We start from the raw sequence: 17,303 nt of genomic DNA, 5'->3' as shown, positions 1-17,303 counted from the left end.
GGGCGGGGCCGGCGCAGGAGGGATTTACCGTATTTACCAGAGCGCGGCGGCGCCCGGGACGCCTACCGTACTTGACGTAGCTAACGCGCGCTCCCGTATGGCAGCGAGACTAACGATCTTGATTGCAAAAGCCCCAGACCGGCATTACGGGCTGTGCCAGTCCGGGCCGCGCGCTGCTCTGCCAGGGGCTTTCTTCTGGCGGCTTTTCAGTTGCCCTTCACTGCATCCCCTCGGTGGGACGGCCTCGGACCTCGCCTCTCTCCCCCAGACGTGCCGGGCCCGCCTTCCGCGGGGGTCCGTATCCCGGTGGGCCGCTTCCCCGCCCGGCAGCCCCGGGGGAAAGGCGGGGATGCGGGCGGAGGCGGCCCCCGGGACTTCCTCGTCCGCCCGCTTCCCCGCCCAGGGGCCGCGCCCCCCCGCCGGGCAGGTGAGGCCCCGCCGGGCGCCCGGCAGAGCCCGGGGAGCCGCGGGCCATGGCGTACCGGGAGCTGGTGAGGCGCTGGCATGAGGGCGTGCTGGCGGCCGACGGCGGGGACTGGGACGCCGCCCTGGATATCTTCGCCGGCATCCCGGAGCCGCCGTCCAGGATCTGTTTCAACATGGGCTGCGTGCAGCTGCTGGCGGGGAGGCCCGAGGAGGCCCTGCGGGTGAGCGGGGCCGCGGGGCAGGTTGGGGCCGGGGGCCGGGGGCGAGCCGGCTCCTCGGGGCGGGGACAGCCCCAAGGAGGGACGCGCCGGAGCGGGCGGCCCGACTGTCCCCTTTCGGTTTTTGAGGGAACGATGCTGAAACTCAAACGCATTCAGATCCAGCGTTTCTTATCCTGCACGTCCAGCTAACGGCAGGAACGGGAGCGGTGGCGGACACAGAACGAGGAGCCCTGCAGCCGCCGCGGCCCCGGACGGTGCCGCAGGAGCGGTCGGGACCGCCCAAAAGAAACCGCTGTGCTGGAAAACCGCCGCCCTTTGGAGAGGGAGGGCACCTGCCTGCGCTGCTGCGGGCGGGCGAGCGCCCTGAGGGAAAGCCTTTTTATGACGGCACCTAGCATGTCTGCGCGTCTGTCTGTCTCTCCGTCAGCTGCGCAGCGAGGAGATGCATACAAGCTGTTTCTTAAATAGCATAAAGAGCAGCTCCGGCTGTGCTGGAGAGGCCGGGGCAGAGCCATGGAGCACTGGGCTGGGCAGCGGCTATAAGGGACAACAGTGAGCACGGCACGACGGTGCCCAAGGCAGACTTTTTAGCCCCAGTGAATGGGCACTGACTGGGAAGAAGCTTGGCTATACTTCCGCGTAGGTCAACAGTTGGTTGTTTATTTTTTCTCTTTTATAGCACAGTAAAGCAGACTGTTAAAGCAAGTTGTGCTGTTGGAGTCACGGGAGAAGCCAGCTGCCACCTCACCGAGAGGCGCAGTCACTGCCTGACCACCTGCAACATATTTTCACTCCTGCAATGCTATCCCTGTCTAGGCAGTATCAGGAAAGTCTGGGGTTTCAGGCTTGGTTCATTATCTACATGCCATCTCTTTGCAATGATAAGCGAAAGAGCACACCTCCTAGCTTTCTCAGAAAGACTTTAAGACAGTTTTCCCAGCACAGTGTTACTTTGAACCAGCAGCCACAAGCTGCTACCAGCTTTGCTAATACTTGCCTGTATTTAGCTGTGAAATGACCAGAAATATTGACTTACAGGTGCATTGTGTGAAGCTGTTCAGCTCCCTCCCTTGCACCCTTTCATGTACTCATCACTGTAGGCTGCTTCAATCAGCCTTCCCCAGCCTGACTAGTCCTGCTGCTCCCACTGTCAGGGCAAACTCTACTCCAGGCAACACAGTTTTCCCATTACAAGGTGCCAGATGGCAAACAGCTCATTTATGTCCAGTCCATTTTACCAAAGAAGGGCAAAAACCAGAAGCTGAGTTCATACAGAGCCAAGACCTGAAAGATGACTTGGAGCTGTCTCCTGCCCCTGGGCTTGGATTGCAGCCCTGCGCTGGTCAGTCCAGAGGAGCTGGTCACGAGCCCAAGGATGGCTTCTGTGCCCAGTGCAAGCACAGCTTGGTCATGGCTGTCTGGGTGAATATACCCAGGCATCGATAGGAGAGATCCTAACTGATCTTTGGGATATGTCTGTGTTTTTCTCCTTAGTCATTTGATAAAACCGTCACAAAGGACAACTCCCTAGCTGTTGGCTTCTTTCAGAGAGGGTTTGTCCATCTGCAGCTGGAAATGTAAGTGAGGCGCGTGTCCATTTCATCTTCGGTTTTCTCCTTTTAGTCATTCTTTATTCCTAAACCTAAATGATTCTATAATTCTAAAATTCAGTTCTTCCAGCAATCTTAAACAGTTCATAAGGTCCAGTTTGGCCTTGTAAACTGTGTCACAGGTCAGCAAGTCTTATGTCTGGTAAGGCTGAGGAGATACAAGCTGCACAACTCTGGGGAACCAGGGGTGGCTAATATATGACATGACTCTCCCATACACACAGAGAAAGAAGCTGCTCCTGTATGCAGGGCTGCTAGGAGGTTACATTACCATTCAGATTTTCTTTGGGAATGAAAAAAATGTAATTGCACTGTTTGGTGTATCTTCACATGGTACACGTGAGTCTGGCCTTCCTAAAAATGCAGTCTGCCCAGAGTGTCTGACTCTCACTCTCTGCTGACAGCTGATTTTGTGGGCCTGATCCAATCTCACTGATTTAATGTTGCTCCACTAGTGTCATGGGATTGATTAGTCATTATTTCCATGGTTAAATCACAGTGACATCCTGCTCAGAGAGGTGGGTGGAGGATTTTACAGGTCCCTTCTTACCTTCGAAGTTCAGTTATTCTCTTTCCTGTTATTTTCCCCATATTTTCCAGACCTTAATTTCTACAAAATTACTATATTTCTGGGAGGGAGTTAAAGTGAGAAGTTCTACACTCACAGCCAGCCAGTCAAGCAGCTACACGCTCTGTGCTTCTGCCAGCAGAGCTGCAGTCAGGGATGGTAGAGCACTGGCCAGCATGCTGGAGCTGCTCTGCTCTGCTCCCGGCACTGTGCTGCAGCTGGCAGAAGCGGAGCAAGGCTGCCCTGAGCACACACACTGTGCAGCAGGTCAGGGCGGCACAGCTGGCAGACCTGCCTCATGCCCAAGGAGGTGATGGCCACCAGCACCCCATGGCTCCTTCCCTCATCAGATGCTGCTCCCAGCCACCCACGTCCACCTGGGTACCTTCTCTTGGCTGTGCTCACTGGTTCTTGGTCGGGTGACCACTGCATAGACCTTCCTGGACCCTTCCTTTCACCACCTGCAGCCTCAGGGGGAACCTGTTTTGAGTTCAGTTGCACAGCTGGTGTAAATTCAGACTTAATTCACTGCTTATCCTTAGAGTTTCTCTAAATTTCTGCTTGCATTGCTCTGGCCATGCATGTACACTCACTGCTCACCATCAGCAGGGTTTTCCCAGCCCTTGCTTCTCCCCCGAGACATCTGCTGGGACAAAACTTCCAGCAGCAAGCTGGGCAAGGAGCTCACAGCATTTGTTAATCTCTGTTCTTTACATTTTCTCCTCCTTGGAATTGCGACTATTTCAGGTATCAAAACCTACTGTTCATGAGAGACACACCACGTTCATTTTGTACTAACTACCAACAAGGAGAGGACAGGGAATTGTCTGTGATCACAAGATGGCACGCATCTCTGGTGCAGCTCTCCTCTGTCAGGCTATAGAGAAGAATACATGGGTTTTTGCTAGCTTGATTTTTGAACTTCTTACAGTCTTCAGCTTTTTTAGTCTCAGTTTCTTCTGCAATCTCTGCATTGTAGGTACGAAGAAGCTCTCTCTGACTATCATATGGCCTTCAGTCATCTAAGAAAAAATCCCTTCATTGATTACAAGCAGCTGGGGCTGAGGCACATACTCTATGCATGGGAGGTAAGAGTCAACCTGTCTCAGCAGTCCTTCCCCTCTGTTGGGGGTATTCATCAGGTCTTCAGCAGTAGGCATTAGTAACCCAAGAGCTTCTCAAGGCAGTACATTAGAACAGTAAAAATTTCTGCTTGCACTTTTTTTTAATAAAGGAACTTAATTATAAAAGTCATAAAACAATGTCATCTCTGAAGAGTTTAGCAAATTACACAGCTTGAAAAGTAAAATTGTTCAGAGCAGATGCACAGGAATGTGCATATTGGGCTTTTTTAGCTTATCTATCCATGTAATATTTACACTTACATGTGTGTAAATATGCATGTAAGTTTTGTGAACTCCTCAGCTCTAAAAGCTGAAATAGGTTGGAGTATAGACAGATGGGAACAAAATTGGTCTATAATGAAGACTAAAACTTATGTGCATGAAAGCCTGTCTTTCCAACTGTAGCAACTGGTCTTAACATTATCTCTGTGTCTAAACTTACACACTGGGCTGCAAGCTGTGTTTTGCTTCTGTAACACTTCACTCTGCAGCTCTTAACACTGTTACAGGGAGTCAACCTGCCACATCCTGTTCAAAAAAGATCTAAGTCTGAATTGATTGTAAATATTTGTAATATTTGGAATGTAAAAGACCCTAGAAACTGTGCTTTATTGCAAGGGTTCATTTTGTCTTCTGTCCTGAGTCCACACACACACAGACCGAAAAGCAGATACAGGAAGGAGTATTTAATTCTTTACTTCTGCAGGAGTGAGGAGTCATTGTGTAACTCAAGTCAAGCATGCCCAGAAATCCATCATTCAGTCTCGGTCAATGTTCATGCAGCTTATACCTGGCAGGAAGAAGCTGTCCTTGACATCCAAACCTCATTGTTTTTAACAGTTTCAGTGCCACAGCACTGCCTTCTCTGAGCTCACACACACTTAGAAACAATAAGTTCCCTTTGAAAGGTGCAGGGCTGCAGGAGTGCCCGGAGGCCATCCAGAGGAGGTTGGTACCCCTTCTGGCGTGAACACACAGTCCCTCACTCTGCGTGCTCTAGGCATTGCCAGGACATGTGCTCTCACTGTGCTGGCACTCCAGACTCAGGATTTGCATCCTGATTCAAATGTATCTCAGTCTTACATCTACCTGCAGCTCATTTTTCAAAATACACAAACATAATCCTCCTGCAGAACTGTGCCATCAGCTTTCCCCATGCATGGCCTCTCACATGCTGCATCTAATCTTCTCTAGGGAGATATGCTGTATTCAGAAATACTTGCCACTTTCAAGGTTAGAGCACTCCTGAGTGAGAACTGCTGCCTTGCCTCTCTAAGAGGGATTACCTCTGCAGTTCCTGTAAGATGTTCAGGACTGCCGTTCCCCATCCCCACCAAACAGCAGTCTTCTGCTGTTGTGATTAAGGAGTAAAGAGAAAGCATCCTATTAGCTGCACCTCTGTCCCAAGCACTGCTTGCATCCAGATACCACAAAGCAATTTATAGGCTGATAACCCTATCATGTAAGATAGCAAGCTATCTGATAGTGAGTCTCTTAGGACACATTTCCACCTTGTAGGCCAGCAGCTTTTCCATACACTGACTGTTGGCCAGTGACAGGAGATCTCCCACTCTTAATTCAGTGTGTAGATCAAGGCAGTCTGTAATACTCCCACACTTTGCCACTTCACCACTGAACATACTTACATGCTGCTAAAGGGTAACAAGCTACAGCTGAAAATTTGCACATTCACAGCCCACTACAATGTGAAATAGTTTCAGTTAAGTTATTTTGCAGTGAAAGGGAGTCAGAATTGCTCTGCACAACAAAAAATATTACCTAGTTGCATGCAGAAAGAAACCCAAGAAAATCCTTCCTGGCCTTTCAGATGCAGGAAGGATAAGATTAAAACTTATGTGGTACCAGAGTCTTCATCTGGTGTTCCCCATGCCCCTCCTTGCCTTGAACAGAGCCAGCACCTCTAGCACACCCAGCAGCTAGCCTGCAGGTACAGCTTTTATTTTTTTCCACTCTGATTATGAAGTTTTTTCAGCTGTGCTGGTCAGAGTGCCTTTCCTGTGGCCAGTGGGGAGTAGATTGGGGCTCTTGCTATACCTGTGGTGTTTCAGTGCTTGGTCTCTGTTTCTTGGCTGAATTCAGTAAGTCGTGTTGGGTGTCTGCTTGGTCTCAGCCCTCTGAGTTCTGCTCCCTCCTTTCCTGCTCCAGGTGCTGTACAGCACTGCAGCAGCGCAGTGCCGGCTGCAGCAGTGGCAGGAGGCCAGAGTCACCCTAGATAAGGCTGTTGTATGGAGACCTGAAGGAAGGACAGCAATCCTGGACCTGGCCCTTGAGCGTGTGCAGGTAACACCACCTCAATGAGTTCCTGGGTATGTGTGTTGGACTTAAGTTGAGAAATATGAGATAAGAATGTGCTAATTGTTCTGTGTTTGGGTTTTCTTGTCTACCCATCTGTTTGGTCACCTGGTAACAGAGTCTAAGCCATTTGCATGTGATGCTCTACCAAATTAGTGCTTCAGCTAATCAAGTAACTCCATCACCCCCAGGTGCTTCATAGCAGAGAAACACCATAGTGGAGAATTATCAGATAACCTCTCAGGTTGGGGAGGTTGCTTTCTAGTCCCTGCTGTTCAGGAGCTTAGTTCTATTCATACTTGTAATGTAAAACAAGTTGCCTTATGCAGTGTTTAAGTGCAGAACCCCTGCGAGTGCAGATTTGGAGGGTGTTCCTTTTCATGACAGGCTGACTTTTTTGAGTCCCTTTGGCCTCCGTAACAATTGGCAGCAGTTCAGATATTAATGACAATCACTTTTAGAGCTTAAGTAGAGTGTAAAAGTGTTTCCAGGGTTGGTTCTAAATAGTTTCCTGTTGACTCTTTTATGATCAGGAATGACTTGCAGATCTCTGATTTACTCTTCTGGAGGGTTCATTATTTTGCTACCTCCATACTGCCTTATCTTATTTGTATCCTTTCTAAGAGCTGATCACTTTTTTTTAATCTGATCATCTCTTCTAGCATCATGTTTGTGCTTTGCATGAGTGTATTATTTATATTTGCTATTAGCATGCTACTCAGTGGTTGAACAGAGGAGAAAAAAACATTTGAAGTCAAATAGAAAAACTGCTTAGAAGATTTGTTTAATAAACCTTACTCCACTGCCCTCTCTTCCCACCCACCCCACGCCAACAGAATTAGTCTTTGACTCAACACTGGGTAGTGGCTGCTAAGCTCTTAGTTTGCAAGTGCTTGTTAAACCTGAGTGACCTTTTTCAAGTTCACAGCCATAATTTTTGCCCCAATGTCTTCCTGGAGCTGATCTTGCACACACAGGGAAGCTATATTTGCTTTTCACTGCTGTTATGTTTCATTTAATATTATCTGATGGCTTTCCCCTTATCTGCTTTCCCTGCCCTAGGACCATCTGTTTTTAGAGCCCATGCAAGTTCCTCTTGGGGAATTTTTCAGACCACGAAAGAAGGAAGTCGAACAGCTGGATTCAAAAGATTTCCTGGGTAAACCGAAGGTAACAGGCATGTAATTGTTAAGATTAACAGCAAGCAGATTAAAATCCCACCTTCTGACATCTCCAGAGAGTATTAGTGTTGGCCACTCCACTGATCATTGTGCTGGTGGAGACCGAAGAGCAGGATTGTCAGGGCTTGCAGCCAGTCAAGGCATCTGGGACACAGAAGCCAAAATTTGTTACATTTGCCACCTCTTCTATCAAAAATGTACTTTGGTGCTAAAAAACCTTCCCAGTCTTGGTCACTTTAAACTCTGAAAAAGCTGAGCAGGTACTTATGGAACGCTGTGGTTGTCCTTTTGCTGACAATGACATTTTCAAGAGGGGCACATTCTTCCAGCATGCTCCTACTCGCTACTGCGTTGCCAGTGGGACAGGCAGGCTCTTGGGAGACAAATCCCTTAATGCAAGTCAACAGAGAATTTCTCTGATCCCTTCTGTGACCAGTGCAGTCAGCAGAAGCGCCACAGGCCAGAGAGCTCCAACATGAATAAAGGAAAGGGAAAGTAATTCATTCACATACTTTTAAAGAAACCTTGGAAAGAGGGACACGAACTGCTGAAGCTGTTTTGGGAATCCAGCTCTACTTTTTCCACTATGTGTATGGCTCTACTTTATGCCTGACCTTAGGATGTCAGAAGGAAACGGGTCTGAGCAGATAACCTTGCATGAAGTTTGAGAGTCTCTTCATCCAGTCTGGATTCAGTCATTACTTTGTCCTCCAACAGGTGATCTCATCCATCATTCCCAATGATGAGTACATTGGCTTCGAGCCTCTCAGGCCTCAGGTGAGCAGGACATAGCTGTGAAAGGAGGAATGAAGCTGTCATGGAGCTCTAGGTAGGGCCTCAGATCCTAACACCATCAGGGTAAGAAATACTGTTGAAACAAAATGTACAGTGTCAGACTAGATCCATGGGGCCGCTCAAAGCCAGGTGGTAGGCTTCAGCACTAGCTGGAAGGGACTCAGTGGTGTGAGTCTCCAACCCTTTGAAGATGCATTTTTGTCTCTTTGCTATGTCAAAACAGCAGTGGAGACTTTGCTATGCTCAACACGCATTTGCCCAGCACTTTAGTAAATTTGTCAGCATAAGCATGGCTGCCTTGCACTGTAATATGAGTTTCTTAGAACCAGGGGTAGGGGAAAAGATGTTGTTACTCACCTCCTGATGGGACAAAGAGGGAGGGGGAGAAATAGAAGGTACATCCTGGTAAGGTGTGGAGCAGCAGACTTCTGTCTGGGTGCTGTGGTGTGACAAACGTGGTCAAAAGTAAAAACAGAATACCACACTGTGGTATTCAGAGGGACAGTAATAAAGGTGGCACAGTTGCTGTATAAGGTACCGTTATAAATAGATGCTGTTGTTCCTCCCACAGAAACAGGGCTTTTATGAACCCAGTGCTGATGCTCTGCGGTAAGTGTTCAGTTCCACTTTGGTCCAACTCTCCTCTCGATATTTCTGTTCAGAAGGTCGTGTTTTGTTCTCTGATGTCTTTGTCTGAAGACTCTGTGGGATCCACACCCACTTCTCACCAAGGGTGGAGTGAATGACAAACATGCAAAGGCTTGTGTGGCTGCAGTTCAGTGGCATCTCTCGTGCAAGAATCTCAGGGCAGTTTGCAGGAGTTGATTCAATAGTCTTGGGAGACAGGCATAGATCATGCCATGGTTGGGGAATGGAAGCAGAGAGTTTGTGGGGCCTGCCCAGGTCTGTGGCAGAGGATGCTCAGCTGTCCCATCCTAGTTCCCAGGACAAGGCTTCCAAATACTCACTCCCGGCCCTGCTCTGCTGAGCCAAAATCAGCCTCGGTTCAAAAAACATGAAAATCATTTGTTTTGGTGATACTGTAACAGCAGTACTTCAGGGCTGAGTTTAATAATTGTTTTGATCTGGAGAAATGGGGCAGTTGCATTTGGGAAATAGGTGTTTTCCAAGCTCCTTTTGTTCCCAGTTGGACCAAAGAGTAACAATGGAAATCATAATTTCCCAACACCTGAAACTTTTGGCATGTGCCAGTTTGGATCCATGCAATGTTCTGGATCAAAGCCATCCAGCACCAGAACTCCAGGGTTAGTAAAGGTGCTCTTATTCTTTCTTTCCAGAGACAGTGAGTCAGGCTACTATCGAGTTTTGTCCCATTATTACCCTGAGGACTCGGAGAAGTTGGCAGTGAAAGCCAGCAGTTTGGTCTTTGTGCTGGCGAGAGGAGTGGATGGCTGGGCTACGGTCATACACGATGGACAGGTAAGGAAAATGGGTGGGCTTTCCAGCCCATCCCCACCAGCAGAGACCACAGCCCTGCCTGTAAAGAGGAGCTGCTGCAATCCTCTGAGCACATTCCTTGGGGACCCACTTCTAGCACTGCAGAGCAGAGGATGAGTTCAGGAGCTCATTTCCACAGACCAGTTGCTAACCATGGATTTCTCTGATACTTGGCTCCCACTGGCTTCTGTCATTCATCTCTGTAGCTCCACATCTTTTTAGGCCCTTGTGCTCTCCACCACACAGAATCCTGTTGTAGAATTGTGTAGGATAACAGAGCTCACCAAGGACCACTATTTAAAGCAGTATTTGTCACCTGAGAGCTCTAACGGAGCTGAGGAGACAGGTTGGTCCTTACCTGGTGTGGATTGCCTCTGTTAATTTAACTTTGGGAAGGATTTGGGAGGGTTTCAGCTGTGCAGACAGGTTTTATAAAGGGCCCTAGAGAAGACCTAAGGAATTAGTCCAGCAAATCTGACATCTTTATGCAGACTAGGGAACTGTAGTGTAAACAGATTGAATGGAAACAGATAAATATGACAACATGGAAAATCTTTTGTTGACAGAAGCCATTTCTCATATGTCTACTTAAGTTCTTTGAAAGAGCCAGTGCATACCTGGATTAGGTTGAGCCAGTGAATGTATTATCTGCCTATATTTCCAAAAAAAGTCAAAAGATTCTTCACAAGACCACTAAAAAAAACAGTGAGCTGTGTGAGCAAGAGAGGCAGTGCTCTGAGGACTGATAACAGGTTAAAAATATAGAAATAAAGGGTGGGCATAAATGAACAGGTTTTTCTTTATTTCTGTTTTCTAAAGGATGTCCGTACAGAGAATCTGTTGTGACCTAAACATTTAGCATATTCATAAGTGATACAGTAATAGGGGTAGTGATATAGTGCTTCTTAAGGTGACCATGTGCCATGACAGACAATCAAACCATTCAGCATAGCCTGAAGTACCTGGAGCTAACAATAAACAGTTACAGAAGTATTTGAATGTACTGGTTGACTGCTCAGTGCAGTGACAGATGAAATTCAAAGTCAAAAAAGGTAAAGTGGCAAGTGACGAGTGGCATTTCTCAGGGGTTGGTATTGGGACTGGCGCCGTTTAACATCTTTGTCAGTGACACAGCGGGATTGAGTGCACCCTCAGCAAGTTTGCTGACAACACCAAGCTGTGCGGTGCAGTCGACATGTCGGAGGGAAGGGATGCCATCTACAGGCACCTTAACAGGCTAGAGAGGTGGGTCTGTGCAAACCTCATGAAGCTCAACAAGGCCAAGTACAAGGTCCTGCACATGGGTTAGGGCAATCCCAAGCATAAATACAGGCTGGGAGATGAGTGGATTGAGAGCAGCCCTGAGGAGAAGGACTTGGGGGTATTAGTGGATGAAAAACTGAACATGAGCCAGCAATGTGGACTCACAGCCCAGAAAGACAATCGCATTCTGGGCTGCATCAAAAGAAGCATGACCAGCAGGTCAAGGGAGGTGATTGTCCCCCTCTACTCTGCTCTGGTGAGACCCCACCTGGAATACTGCGTTCACATGTGGGGGCCCCCATCATAAGAAGGACATGGACCTGTTGGAGCGAGTCCAGAGGAGGGCCACAAAGATGATCAGAGGGCTGGAGCACCTCTCCTATGAGGACAGGCTGAGGAGTTGCAGTTGTTCAGCCTGGAGAAGAGAAGGCTCTGGGGACACCTTATAGCAGCCTGCCAGTACTTAAAGGGGGCCTACAGGAAAGATGGGGAGGGACTCTAACAGGGAGTGTAGTGATAGGATGAGGGGTAGTGGTTTTAAACTGAAAGAGGGTAGATTTAGATTAGATATTAGGAAAAAATTATTTATTGTGAGGGTGGTGAGACACTGGAACAGGTTGCCCAGAGAAGTTGTGGATGCCCCATACCTGGAAGTGTTCAAGGCCAGGTTGGATGGGGCTTTGAGCAACCTGGTCTAGTGGGAGTTGTCCCTGCCCGTTGCAGGGGGGTTGGAACTAGATAATCTTTAAGGTCCTTTCCAATCCAAACTATTGTGTGATTCTATGAAAATAATAGACACTGGGAAAAATAAAAAGCATAATTACTCACAATGATGAGTTGAAATTAATAGCTCTATAGCAGTGATTATCAGAAGACATAGAAATGCTGCTGGACTGGTGTCTCTCGACATCCTTGCTGCTCTCTGCCTAAGCATCTGTTTTAGGAGCAGGGTGTTGGGCTTGGTGGGTGTTTGGTCCGTTACATCACAGCCACTCAATGAGCAGCACTGCTTTTCAGCAGAAAAAGATGCAAAAGGACCATTGGATTTTGTTCAGCAATTTCTGAGCACAAGCCACATGGGCTACCATATGCGACCCGGTGGGCACATTCGTGTTGCAGTAGGGCAAGCAGGCAGTGGTGGTTTGCAAGGGCCAAAGCAGGGCAGAGTGGGGCTAACAGAAGATGGGGCTGGGTGGGCTGGGCCTGCATCTGCCACAGCAGCAGCTCCTGTCTCAGCCTGCTCTGCTTTGTGTCCCACAGAAGCTGCGCATACCGAGCTCTCTCCTGGAGCCTGCCTCAAAGATGGATAAATGGGTGAGCTGACAACCTTGCAACCAGGGGCGAGGAAGGGACCAAAAGATACATATGGGACACTTATTTGTAAGATTATCACAGGATAGGACAACTGTGTAAGAGAAACATAGAGTGTGAAACACTGAGACACCTTGACTGAAGACCAAGTGCTCTTGAACAGGAACAACAGAAGAGTTCAAAGCAGGAAAAGTGCTTATTTTTTTTATATACATCAGATCTCTTCACAGCAAAATCTGGGGGCTTGGACATATAGCCAAGCCACAGTAGCTTGCATCACAAGCTGATCTAGGTATTGTTATCTCTTATCCGCCATGGGCTGATGGAGCACACAAAGATGAGCAGCTGCCATGGCTTTCCTGACCCACTGTAACTTGTTGAGGCACTGGAACACAATGATGAGTTTGAGGGCTTGAGGCACATGTTCATCCAGCCTGCTCACATGATGTTTATAGCCACTAGATGTAGCACAGAACCAGGTGAGGAGTGTTCATGTGTTCTAGTTCACTAGCAGAGTGAGAGTAGGTTAATCCCCTGCAGTGGGACAGTAATATTTTAAACAGGCACCGCTTTTTGCCCTGAGGCCACATGCCTAAGCCCTAAATCCTCACCTTCGACTTAGGAAAACTTCCTTCATCTCCCGTCTCCACCACAGGCATATCCACACATGATCCCAATCATTTTCCATCTGAACCCAGTGTGGAAAGGTGCAATTCAGACCCTTATTTCCTGTGAGAGAGTTTTGAAGGACATGGTTATTCTGATGTTGCTGTGATTCCCGCCCCCCCCCCAATGAATACCTGGCCATAGCACACACTTGGGCATTTGCTCTGTGGATTTCTCACTGTGAACCAGCCCAAGATCCCAGGTGAGCCAGCAGATGGTGGGGAGAGCCCTCAGCAGAGTGTGAGCAGCCTCCCTCTGCTCCAGCACCAACCCAGCAAGGGGCAGGACGCCAAGGAAGTGTTCCACCAAACCTCTCATCACCCCTGCTACCCACAAGAGCTGCAGAGACCATTTAAGAGCCCGAGTGCTCCACCTCGTCCAGCCATTTAATGAGCTGATCTCCCTGGGCCCCTCTCTGGGGTTACACCCAGAAATTTATAGCTGGCTGCACAGTCTGTCATGCACACCAGCCTTGCCGAGTCTCCAGTGTCTTCTGCTCACTCCTTTCTGATGCTGTTCTGTTGCAGAAGATCAGCAATGGGATTCCCCTCCCTCCTGCCCAGGTGCCTCCCAGCCGACTCCATGTGAAGCAGAAGCCAGGTAGTCCCCTGGGCCAGGGACATCAGTGGGTGTTATATGAAGCTGTGCCCAGACACCCCTGCTTTAGGGGTACATGGGGAGGCTGGTTGTCCACTGCAGCCGTGGCTGCCTGTGTGCTAGCAGGTTGCAGAAGAGCTGCTGGGGGCTTCTGCTGACTGCAGGTGCTGTTCCTCTGCTCTTTTTTTGTTCTGCAGAATCTCCTGGGGGAGAAAATGCCTCTTTAAATGATGCCCAAACGGACTTCAAGGTAAGGTGTTTCACAAGCTGAAGCTGGCACAGCCTCAAGAGATCAAGGCTGTGAAAAGTGCAAGATTCCTGGCCAGACCCTCCAAAATTCCTGAGCTGCCCCAAAGTCCTCTGTCCATTTTCCCATTCCAAAGAGAGGCTCCCATGTGGTCTTTCCTCCACCGTTCCCAACTTTGGGACCATACAATTTTGTGAGGCAGCCCACGGTTGAGTCTTATGAGGGCAGTGCCCTTTTGCCACCCTCCAAGGAGCCAAGAGCCCCAGACACAGCAGTGTTCTCAGGCACGCACTCTTCAGCCCATTTTGCAAGAGAGCGCTGTCTTTGAACTACCTGCTGTCCCTTTCCCCCTCCTACTGTGTGACATTTGTCGGTCAGGGTACCACAATTTATTCACATTTGCATTCTTCTGGGATGATGTCCTCTGATGCACCTCCATGTCATTATCAACCACCGTGTGTGATGGAGCTGGAATCACTCCTGTGTCCACTTGGGGATAGCACCTCTCTGGCAGTGCCAGCTGCAGGTCAGCTCTGCTCCCTTTGTCTTTGCCACCCCTCTTTCTAGGGCTTTTGGAGCCATTTTTTGTCAGCTGTATTTCAGACAAGGCAGCAGAGCATGGGGACTTGGCTACACCTCTCCAGGTGGCTGGAGGAATTGCGGCCCTGCTCATATAGGTTTGAGATTGGGAGGTACCTGTGCGATCGGACCCCGAAACAGGCTTCCTGAGTCATGGGAGGAACATTTGATACCAGGTTTTGAATCTGTAGTTCCTCCTCTGAAATTCAGATCTGCATTTTGATACTGCTCTACTGTCACGAGGTAGCACTGAGCCAAGGGGTTGTGTCTGTGTCACCTCTCTTGATATGAAGAGTCCTGAATAACCAGACTGTTTATGGTGCCACATCTCTCAGCAGATCCCACTGACCCACGGAGAAGCTTCATCCAGCACGGACAGACCTGTTGTGCTGAGAGCGCATTGCGAGTGCACCGTGGTGGTGAGGGCAGGCGAGGTGCCGTCTCTGCCGGACCTGCGGGCTCTGCTGAGGGAACGGTTTGGCCAGCAGGCAGAGCGAGGGAAGCTGAGGTACGCTGCAGCACAGCCAGGCCCTCTGGCACTCTCAGTGCATGAGTGTGTATGTGATGGGGTGGCAGTAGCCATTCCCCTGAGGATACAGACCTGCGTCTGGTCTCCTGGGAATGTTGGACTGGGGTCAAAGTACTCTAGCAGAATTTCAGCAAAGATGTGAGCACACAGACTTCCTTGCAGGGCTAACCTTACCATGGCTTTTGGTTTGGAGAACAGCATGTGCTCCATGGGCTTTGGAGGCCCAAAGGATCTTTCCCAGGAAACTGTACCATGGTCAAGAAATGGGCGAACAGAAGGAAAATGTCTGTGCAGATGCAGCTGCTGTATATTGGATTTTCTCCCGCTCAGCTCAGCCTTTGAGATACACTAGGATCAATGCAGAGCAACTGGGGAGTTGGTCCTGGGGTGAGGTCTCCCTGATTATGACAGCCCTGGGGGGACAAAGTCAGTGTAGTCAGGAGAGTTTAGGGTCTTCCCCTCAAGTAAGTGTGTGAGGAGGTGACAGTGTCACTCCCTAACAGTGCTGTTTCTGCCCACTGAGCGTGCAGGGTGGCCTGATGTCATTGTGCAAGATGACAAGCTCAGAGCTGGCTTACAAAGGGGACTTTGAAGACTGAAGATGGTAGAGGGCTAGGCTTGCCTCAAAGTTTGGTTTTAAGTGAGATGATTTGAGCCACCTTAATGAACCCTTGCAGCTACAGGCATTCGGATGGCAAAGAACTTGGTGCAGTTTCGGGAGAGGAGGATCTGGGAAAGATGTGGCAGCAGCTGACATATGGCAGGCTGACGCTCTGCTGCCAGGTATGTGGGCTGTGACAAGCTTCTCTGCTGTGCTGGACTCAAATCTCTGCTTTGCCTTGCAATCTCCATGCTGACTTTCTCCTGTAGGACTTGGACTCCCACTCAGGCAGACCTGTCCTCTACCGGATGCTGGCCCAACACTCTTACCTTGCGCAGGGACCAGGGGACCTGGAGTTCAGCAAGGGAGATGTGCTGGATGTTCTTTCTGAAGGTAGCTCTCCGGTCTGGTCTGCAGGCTTGAACTGGGGCAGGCTTTTGGAGTCTGTTGCAGGGAGGGACTGGGGAATGGATGGCCTCTCCAGTGCTGTCTCAGGCTCATACTCTCAGGTGGTACAGGCTTGTGCTGTGTTTTGCCCAGAGTTAAATTCTAGCCATGAAAACTCTTGCTAACCCCATTCATATGGGCCAGGGCTCATTCTGCTCCTTTACATTTTCCCAGTGAATGAGGACTGGCTCGAAGGACACTGTGATGGCAAGACTGGCATCTTCCCCAAATGCTTTGCAACCCAGACCACTTGTGGTGCTGCCTTCCTATAGCGAACAGGATCCTTTTCCTGCCTGACTGGACTGTCTCCAAGGGGTGGGAGACACCAGACCCAGCTCATTCGGGCCACAGCCAGCACAGCCGGGAGCTCTGCTGAACCTGGACAGGGGATGTCCCCCACTCACAGATCCCATGGGGTCAGTTCCAGCAGTCCAACAGCATTTTCTACAGCCTGTTCCCAGACCTGGCATTTTTACCTCTGTGCTTACACTGCCAAAGATGTGCCTGTGCAGGGCAGAGAGAAGGGAGAGTTTGGCTGTGGGAAATGTCCATGTGGTAGCTCAGACCTGAGGGGCTCAGACTGCTGGGTGGGAAGAGGTTCCTCTGGATGGAGGTCTTCACTGCCTCTCCCTTGTTGCTCAAGTTCAGGCTGGGAAGCCTGAGCCTCACTGTAATGAAGCCAAGAATAGCTGTCTGTGAGCAGGAGACAGAGCCCTGTTCCCCAGGCTCTTGGGTCACATCCTTAGCTCTACCGGACAGAGAGATGCTGCTCTTTGAAAAGGCTTTTCTAACCAGTCTGCAGTGGGGTATATGGGATAACACCTTGGGTTAGGACCACTGTATCATTTTCCACAGCAAATGGATCTACCAGAGCCAAAGGGTTCTGACCATTCCTCAGCCCAGATGCCTTTGGCTCTTTTCTTAAGCCCTTAAGTCCTGCCTGGATGTTACTGCTTCATGCTGCCTGGGCAGGGGTCTTGCAGCACAGAGGAGAGGTAGTTGTGGAAACACCCCTGCTCAGACTAGCCCTGCGCTTTGGCAGAGCCTTGGAAGGGCTGGGGAGAGGGCTGGCTGAGCAGCATGGTGTTGGGCTGGTGGCTGGAGCTGGAAGGACTGAAATGACTGTCCAGTTCCTGCAGCTGAGCTGTGCTGGGCTCTGCTGATCTAAATAAAACACTCAAGTGCCTGGAGCTGCTATGGATTTGGTGTCTGACAAAGCTGGACTATGTAACTTGAATATAAAATAAACCCTGAGCCAGAGTTGGTAGCTCTTAAATCAACTTCTACTTGTATTTTTCTGCTGAGATATGCAAGTAAATATTTTTAAAGACAGCTGACAGTGTCTTTGGGAAGATACTCTGTCACAT

At 49.3% G+C, this 17,303-nt stretch overlaps 1 protein-coding gene across 8 annotated transcripts; it reads left to right on the top strand.

Annotated features, from left to right (window-relative positions):
• The first annotated feature begins 94 nt into the window (after positions 1-94).
• NOXA1 (NADPH oxidase activator 1) lies at positions 95-17,212 on the top strand. 8 transcript variants are annotated; one of them, XM_052815057.1, is made up of 15 exons: positions 100-647; positions 2,142-2,224; positions 3,805-3,913; positions 6,116-6,250; positions 7,325-7,432; positions 8,161-8,220; positions 8,810-8,847; positions 9,537-9,678; positions 12,220-12,273; positions 13,464-13,605; positions 13,731-13,783; positions 14,698-14,867; positions 15,566-15,671; positions 15,759-15,882; positions 16,111-17,212. In XM_052815057.1, exons 1-15 carry the CDS (start codon positions 474-476, stop codon positions 16,206-16,208), a joined length of 1,596 nt encoding a protein of 531 aa, XP_052671017.1. In that variant the 5' UTR covers positions 100-473; the 3' UTR covers positions 16,209-17,212. The 8 variants fall into 8 exon arrangements, 7 of the variants coding, with proteins under 7 accessions (XP_052671022.1, XP_052671018.1, XP_052671017.1 ...); XM_052815056.1 differs by having other exon boundaries at positions 14,695-14,867; XM_052815060.1 differs by having other exon boundaries at positions 101-647; positions 13,464-13,536.
• Positions 17,213-17,303: the final 91 nt, after the last annotated feature.

This window comes from Harpia harpyja, chromosome 19 (genome assembly GCF_026419915.1).
Source record: "Harpia harpyja isolate bHarHar1 chromosome 19, bHarHar1 primary haplotype, whole genome shotgun sequence".
NCBI lineage: Eukaryota > Metazoa > Chordata > Aves > Accipitriformes > Accipitridae > Harpia > Harpia harpyja.
Note: the sequence above shows the minus strand (reverse complement) of the source record. Positions and strands in the feature narration are given on the sequence as shown.

What these genes read in the sequence shown, in the direction of transcription:
- NOXA1 (XM_052815056.1), top strand. Translation starts at nt 474, where the DNA reads ATGGCGTACCGGGAGCTGGTGAGGCGCTGGCATGAGGGCGTGCTGGCG. An exon ending in ATTTCCTGGGTAAACCGAAG is followed by an intron (nt 7,433 to 8,160) that starts GTAACAGGCATG and finishes GTCCTCCAACAG; the next exon opens with GTGATCTCATCCATCATTCC. An exon ending in GCAGAGCGAGGGAAGCTGAG is followed by an intron (nt 14,868 to 15,565) that starts GTACGCTGCAGC and finishes GAACCCTTGCAG; the next exon opens with CTACAGGCATTCGGATGGCA.